Source organism: Pinus tabuliformis, chromosome 8 (assembly GCF_031772625.1).
Source record: "Pinus tabuliformis cultivar Carrire ecotype Pingquan chromosome 8, CPIR1, whole genome shotgun sequence".
NCBI lineage: Eukaryota > Viridiplantae > Streptophyta > Pinopsida > Pinales > Pinaceae > Pinus > Pinus tabuliformis.
The window spans coordinates 1587331188-1587339732 of record NC_142294.1 but is presented as its reverse complement, the minus strand read 5'-3'; the positions used below and the strand labels follow the sequence as shown (position 1 = coordinate 1587339732).

Genomic DNA, 8545 nt, shown 5'->3' with positions numbered 1-8545 from the left:
ACTTTCGGCCAAATGGAGGGGTCCCATATTTTGCTCCAGAGCGAGTCCAGCACCATGTGTTCCTTGATAAGGATGTTGTAGGCCTCTCTTGTAGAATAGGTTCCCTTTTCTTCATATCCCCATCTGAGAATGTCCTTTTCCTCATAATATTGAATTTTCCTTTTCATTAATTTTGTGTCTAGAATTTGTTGGTCTTGCATTAGCCCTTGTCTTAAGATTTGAGTTGCTTTGAGCCATTCTCTGTAACCTTCGTGTGATGAATTGCGCCAGAAATTTCTCACCGTGTCTTGAGGTTGCATATCCTGTTCCAGAAGAGGATTTGGAGGGAAAAGGTCCCTGAGTTTGGGCATCTGCTGCCAGGAGTCTTCCCAAAACCTTGCATTACTACCATTCTTCACTTCCCAAAAGCTATGCTGCTGAGTGAGATTCTTGTGTTGTTTGGCTGAGTTCCACATGATTGAGCTTGTGCTGGTCTCTGATATTCTTATTAGTTCCTCCATAGGACAATTTCCTGCATATTTAGCAGTCCATAGCGAGGTCCAAGGTGTGAGAGGTTCAGTTAGCCATTTCCACCAGATTCGAGCCCCCATAACTGCATTGTTGTGAGAGGGGTCCCTCAATCCAATACCGCCTCCTTTCTTTGGAAGACATGATGTTTCCCATTTTACTAGAGCCCACTTGCACTTGAGGTCACTGTTGCCCCAAAGAAACGATCTTTGGAGAGTTTTGATTTCTTTAAGAACCCATTTAGGACCAGCAAGGATGGAGAAGAGGTATAAAGGCATGGCTTGAAGAACAGCTTTTATGAGGACAAGATGGCTTGCCATATTTAGAGATCTGTGAGTCCAGGAGGAGAGCCGTGCTTCCAGATTTTCTAAAAGGATTCTCCAAGAAGAGTGCTTTAGAGCTGAGGCAATGAGGGGAGCACCTAAATAAGAAGAGGGGAGAATGGCAGAGGAGAAACCTAGAATGCGTATGATGGCTGACTGAGTAACACAGGGAGTATGAAAGAAGAAGATTTGAGATTTGGAGTTATTGATAGAGGCTCCAGAGGCTTCCGAGAAGTCTTTCAAAAGGGTTTTGAGCTGACGAGCCTCCTGGACCGAAGGATGCCCAAAAAGCATATTATCATCTACAAATTGTTGGTGAGTGAAAGCCGGAGAGTTATGAAAGGAGAGGCCTTTGAGACAGAGAGATTTCTGAGCTAACCTAATACTACGACCTAAACCCTCAGCCATGATAACAAATAGAAAAGGGGAGAGGGGGTCTCCCTGCCTGATGCCTCGAGAAGGATGAAAGGTGGCAGAGGGTATGCCATTGATTAAGATAGAGAAAAAAGAGTACGGGATGAGGCTCATAATCCATCGAACCCAGGAAGAATCAAATCCAAAATCCATTAGAACCTTTTCAATGTACTTCCAACTAAGGCTATCAAAAGCCTTTGAAAGATCTAGTTTGAGTAGCATTCCTGGCTTCTTGGAGATCTTTAGAGAATGAATTATTTCATGAGTTCGGATGATCCCATCCGTGATTTGCCTTCCCTCAACATATCCAGATTGCTCAGGCGAGATGCTGAGAGGAAGCATGAGTTTGAGCCTAGAGGCTATGATTTTAGACACGATCTTATAGATTATGTTGCATAGTGCTATCAGTCTGTACTTGTCAGGTGTGCTTGACTGATCCACCTTGGGAACCAGGGCTATGAAAGTGGCATTTACCCCCGGAAACATCCATCTCAGAGAGCGAGACTCCTCAACCACCTGCCAGACTTCCATCTTGATCAGATCCCAGAAGTTATGGAAAAAATTAGAGGTGAATCCATCCGGGCCTGGGGCTTTGCCTGCTTTCAGTTGTACTGCAAGTTACACCTCTTGGAGATCAACAGGCTTGAGAAACATTTGGTTATGCTCTTCTGAGATAAGTTTGGGAATATTTCTAGTAATTTTCTCTATGGCCTAAGATCTGTCATTGTTTGGCTCTCAATGCACCTGCTTGAAATAATTTAAAAGTTCATTTTCTATTTCTTCATGCTTTTCCACTTTGATTCCCTCCTCATTTTGAATATGAGTTATATTATTATGCATCCTGCGCTGGATTGTAGTGCTATGGAAGAATTTAGTGTTTTTCACTCCATCTTTGAGCCACCTGACCCTTGATTTTTGCCGCCACAACATTTCTTCCTGCTTTTCCTTTTCTGCTAGTTGCACTTCAAGGGTTTTTTCCTATTCTGCCAGGTCCTCTGATCAGCCATTTATAATAATCTTATGTTGTAGCTGTCTCATTTCTAGCTCTAGGGTTGCTTTACCTTGAAAGATATTGTCGAATGATGTGTGATTCCAATGCTTGATCTTGCCTTTTAGGTGCTTGAGCTTTTGTTGGAATTGGAACATTTTTGAGACCGGAGGAGGATAGAAGTTGTTCCATTCTGTACCAATTAAATTGTGGAAGTTTGGATGGGTCAACCAGAAGGCCTCAAAGTGAAATGGCCTATGGAGCTTGTTTCCCGGACAAGACCATTGGAGGGAAATGGGCCAGTGATCAGAAACCGAGAAGGGCAGTATGGAAGCTACAAAGTCACCACTAAGATGAATGGCATTGTCTGAGAGTAAAAACCTATCGAACGGAGAAGCTATCTACTGGTTCCCTGCTCTTCTGTTGTTCCAGGTAAATACTCCATTGTTGAAAGGGAGGTCAATGAGCCAGTTATTCTGAATGAACTCGTTTAGGAGTGGCCCTTCCTGAGATCCTCTGCATCTGCCACCTCTCTTTCCTTCCAGTCTTGTAATCATATTGAACTCTCCTCCTGCGATCCATAGAGGGTGCAATCTGTTATGGTTAAGTTCAGAGATGGAGTTTAGGATACCCGCTTTATGAGATGTCTCCTATGGAAAATATACATTAGCTAAGAGCCCGTGTAGATTTCTGCCTATAATGTGAAAAATTGCTTGAAGGAAATTCTTTTGTGCATCGAAATTGTTGAGCTTGATAGCTCTCAAGTCCCAGATAATTGTAAGGCCTCCCGAGGCGCCATCTGCATCAACTGCTATGTTATGACTCCCAGGCCAGAATTTAGCAGCTAATCTATCTAATGCATTAGAATTGCATTTGGTCTCTTGCAAGAACAAGACTTGAGGGTTTTCTTGCTTTATCATGTTTTCAAGAATTCGAGTCTTCCTTGGGCCATTAAGCCCTCTTATATTCCAAGATATTAACTTCATTGGGAAGGAGTGTTTTCAGAGCGGTAGTACTTGGTTAACTTGGCATACGTGCCAGAATCCACTAGAATTTGTCCTACTTTGATTGTTCTCTATAGAATAGTTTTCCTTCCCCGCTTTTTGATATCTTTGGCTATGAATCTACCATCCCATGGGCCTCTAGTCTATATACCTAGAGATTTTTTCCTTTGCGCCCGAGATAACACTTCTTCCAGGTTCTTAAGTTGTCCCGCTGGGATGTTGTCAAAGTTGTTTGTTGTGCAGGCTTTTTCTAGACCTGGAAGGTCCAGATCCCCAATGTCTATTGCCTTTGTTTCTTCCTCCATGAACTAAGGGTCATTTGATTCTTCCATTGGTTCCTCTTCTAGACTGGCATTTGAATGTGGTATCTCCAACTGCATGACTTGAGTGTTCCATAATATTTCTTTCTGCTTGTCTGAGGTAGAAGCTTCCTTACCTTGAGTATCTGCATGTGGCATTGTGGGATTTCCCATCTTTGAGTGGTCGTCGTTCATTGACTTTGGCTTTGGTGGAGTGGGAGGATTCGTTTACAGATCCATCTGGTTAGCTAAAACACCAAAACTATTGCTTGTTGAGGGCTAGTTTGCGCTACTTTGGGCTTTGAAGCTTGTTTCTTGTGGGATTTCCGGCAATTTGTGACTTTGATGAAGCCACCTGCTTCAGAAGCTCCCGGATTAGAGGCAGGAGAGGGTTTTTGCATTAATGGGCAGTCTCTGAATAAATGCCCCAGGGCATGACATCTTCGACATCGAAAAGGCACATGTTCATAGTCAATCGTCTGAACCCATTCAATGTCATAGTGAGAAATGCTTACCGCATCTGGGAGAGCCTGATTGAGATTCATATAGACACAAATATGGGCAAAATAAGTGTATCTGCATGTTTTCGTTTCCTCTGCAACCTTGACAAACTCGCCCAGAGTGTTTCCAATTGCCTGTAGGGAGTCTTCCTCCCAATATTCCACCGGCAGCGAGTATAAGAGGATCCACAACGAAGCCCAACTGAGGCCTTCCTTGTCCGGGTTGAAGCGTTCCATCCGTCCTCTGAGAAATAGACCGGCTGCATTGAAGAAGTAAGGCCCACCATCCGGGACCCTGTTTCTGTCCTCCAAGCAGTTGAAGATAGCAGTGAAGAACCCTTTCGGTCCTAACTGCAGGGTTATATGTCCCTTTGGGTGCCATTTCACATTTATCCAGCTCCTTAATGCTTTTTCAGTTGGCCACAGACCGATGAATTTCCCTATTAAAGCATGATCTTTCATGTACTGTATCTTCGCATTGATTCGATGGCCTGGTAATTCTACCCTTGGGCGCACAGAGGCAACTAGTTTGCATGTAGTAGAGCGTACCTCTGGTGGCTTTTCATCCTGTTTTGTATGTTGACATTTCAGATCTTCATTATTCTCATTCTGGTTTGCAGTTCCATCTTCTTCCTTATTCAGAAATCACTCATTTTCATTTTGTGGGGGAGGTTCATTGCCCTCCCCCTGCAGGGGCTCCATGAGGTCGTGTACCCTCTATCCTGTGAATGAAGGAGCCTGAGTCCGTCAGAAGTTGGAGGTGTTCTGCAGTTTTGCGAGGCCTGCCGTCGCTACAAATGTTCAAACCCTAGAACGCAGAGCGCAGAGCCATTCCCCCGTCAAGTCATATTGTGTTTCATCTCAATCAGATTTGTAGTCATTATTATAGTTAGAGAGAAAAGTTATTATGGGAGGCTAGAGGAGACCAAGATAGTATGTTGTGGAGGTATAATGCTTACATACTTAATTTATAAATAATGCAATAGTAATTCCTTTCCTCCTACGTTGTCAGTGTTGATAATGCATACATGTTGTTCATGTTATAATAATGTTATTTCATCATTGTTATCACATTGATATGATCTTGCAGAAAGGTTTTGGATTTTTGTATGTTTTTTTCTTATGTGCAAGAACTTGGAGATGAAGAAGTGAGACATACCCCAAGCTAGTTGCATAAACTAATTGTTGGATCCACATTTGGCAAGTGCAACATTTTTTCCTCCTCTTGCATTTATATTAGGGTTTTTATCACATAGAGATTGGTTTGGAACTTGGTTGTACACTTACCACACACATATAACTCATGCCTATTTGGTGTCCCTTGGGCAAGGATCACAAACCAATAACTCCTTTGGTTGGGTAATTACAACTACAATAGAATTGGTGACTGCACTAGGGATTCTACCCTAGTTTGTTTGGATCTCTCCTTCCACTTGCAACTTTGGATTTCTTTTATTTCCTTCATGTTTTGTGTGGCTATACAACCCTTCCTAGGTTTTTGTTTTCCTTCTTTACCTCAGATCTAGTTAGATCTCATTTGATTTTATATTTTTAATTTATTTATTTTCTATCTATGTGGGATTTGAAATAAATATAGAGTTTAGAACAACATTTGCATAGGTTACACATTATCTCCTTGTGTAAATTACTATGGATGCTCACTGGTAGCCAACATAAATCCCTGAAAATTAAGTCTTCTTAAGGGGTTTTCCCTCAATTTCAATATTTTGTTTCAGGGTTGCTTTTTACTCTTTGTTGTAGTTTATATTTGCTTCAGATCTACTTTGAATCTTTTTTTTTGAATTAGATTTGTTTGGTTTTCAATTTTAGGGTTTCTTGTGAACCCACATTTCTTGGTTTTGGGGCTCTTGTCCTCAGTATCTCACTTCCCCCTTTTGGTTTTGTTTTGTTACTATTTTTTATAGTTCATATCTATTTCATATCTAAATTATAACCTTTGTTTTGAATTGGGTTTTTTTCTTTTCCCATTTCAAGGTTTTCCCTAAGGTTGTCTTCACTTAATTTTTAGGCACTCGTCCTCTAGATTTTGTTTTTATTTCTCGGATATAGTTTTATATTATTTATTTCAATTTATATTACATAAAATCTACTTTAGGACTCTTGCCTCTTATTGGATATGACCATTTTCTCATTTTTGGGTGTTTCCATTGAAGGTTTGTGCTTAGATTTGGTTTCTTTTAGTGGTATTTTTTCTTTTCATGTGTTAAGGTTGTGCAAAATTAGACTTGAGGGGTTTGGTTGAATGTTTTGAGTGTTTTCATGTTATTTTCCTTGAATTAGGGTTAGGTTTTATACACCATTATGGATCATTATTTATGCTTTCTTTTTCTATATATTGAGCTACAAAACTAATATTTACTTTGCAAGTGTTCCCTTTGTAGTTGCTAAGCCTTCTTTTGTGTTAGGTTCTTAGAATACTCGTGTAGCCCCCATATTGTTATTTTTGTTTCGATGTTAGGTGCATATAATATTATTGTAGCCCCCTATTATTATTGGTGTGCCCCATAGAAACCCACTAACGTTATTTTTGAGCCCTTACATTATTATTTTTATGTAGGCCCTAATTACCTTTTATTCCCTTTAGACTCCTATATATACCAAGGAGGTCCATTCATTTGAATCATCTGAGAATTTTTCATTTATGTGTTGTAAAAGGAAGTTCCCGTTGAAGAGACTTATTTTCAAGTCTTTGATCTATATTTTCTTCTATTTTTTTTGTTGCATAACATTTGGTATTAGAGCTTTGGATCCTAGGGTGTTTCCACTTCAAATAGCCCTTCTTGGGATTTTTATTATAAAACTTTTTCTACAAGGCTTCAAAATTTAAAATTCAACCATGTGGAACCAAAATATTAATGAAAATCATGTAAAACTTTCATAGCTTGGTTCACTATATTCGAGGAGATATGGTTCACGAAAGTTAGGGTTTTTGTATGCTCCATAATTTAATCTCAAATAGGTGACTCAGGGAAATTCATCATAAATTTTGTTTCGTACATCCAAATTGAATTTCATAAAATTAAATTGAACTTGAAAAAACTTTGGTTTCTTGGGTGCCACTTTTAGGGTCGAAGGTTGAAACAGTGGCATGTGGCATTCCATACAAGTTCAATTTATTCAACTAGTCCATAAGCAGTTCATCTTCGGGTATTGGGTTTAAAATTACCTTGAAGAATCCAATATCAATCTATCTAGGGGGATTGGAGTGAGGATATATCAGGATACTACAATACCAAATTTCATAACTTGGGAAGTTGACATTACTAAGATATAACAGTTTCGAGATAGAACTCCTAAAAGTAATAAAAAGGTGTGTATTTTTTTAAATTTACATAACTTTTATTTGAGATAACAATTTCAAGTGATTAAAAAGGAATATTGAAACATGTATATGATTATTCAGTTCCAAAATTCCTAGAAGAAAAAGAAATGGATACACTTAGTAATCTGTTGAGGGCCCGAAAATCGGGTCGACAACAAGGGGGATACCCACCCGGTCTGGAACTTGGTTGGCAGCTCCTTATCTGTTTGGTATAGCGGGTCCGACTGGGGGTAGTGTGACCCGTTTCCCAATCTAAGGGGTGTGTGTGTGTGTAGAGTTGGATGATGCTGATCTAGGAGTATTTTAAGCTAATTTAATTCAAACTTCTAAACTGACTCTATTCTATTGTAATCTAATAAGAAACAACACATCTAAGCTACGCTAACCCGGGGTGTATTTCTTCTATAATGTGATCTAAAAAGATTTCGAACAATAACTGGTAATAAAGATCATTCAGCTATCATAAGAATAGAAATCAATTAAGATAAACCACTCTGCATAAAAAGTTAGGCAAAACAGTTGTGAACAGCATATTGCATAATAAGTTATTCATATGTCAAGCACAAATAAATGACTCCACTATACAGAAGTGCCAAATGGTAACCCACACATTCATACATTAACATACAAACAACTAAAACTGCATATCACTCTAGGAATATAAGTAGAAATTGGTCAAGAGATAAAAGTACCATTTATGACTGATTTCACTCATAAACTTCAAGCAATAATGATTTATCTCTACTTGTTCTAACATCTACTAAGAGTACAGAAGTGCAACATCAGTAGCAGACATTAAATGCAAACATTGATAAATCTCGATCCATCCATTCATCAAAAACCCCCTCCGAGGGTGCAAAAGTGCATGTTCTGAGGACAGGTTTTTTGACAAAATTTCCGGACCCTTCTCCAAATGCCATGAGAAGGGTTAAATACTACTAACTAATTAATCATAATTACATAAATTTAGGACACAGCTTCAAATGATCGCCCTTCTACTAAAACAAATTTATTTCTAAAAATTGAATCTAATTTCTAAGCGTTTCTCTATTTGCTCCTTAGTGCTGTAAGCAAGGATAATTTTAGGGGCGAATGTTCGCCCTTTGGCGAAATTAAGGGGTTTTAAATTTTTAGTGGGCGAATATTTTATATCATAGTACATTTTTA

The 8545-nt window shown here is 39.2% G+C and overlaps 1 protein-coding gene across 1 annotated transcript; it reads right to left on the bottom strand.

Annotated features, from left to right (window-relative positions):
• Nucleotides 1-3783: 3783 nt before the first annotated feature.
• On the bottom strand, nt 3784-4497 carry LOC149242118 (uncharacterized). Its single transcript, XM_089370764.1, has one exon. It carries the CDS (start codon nt 4495-4497, stop codon nt 3784-3786), a length of 714 nt encoding a protein of 237 aa, XP_089226890.1.
• Nucleotides 4498-8545: the final 4048 nt, after the last annotated feature.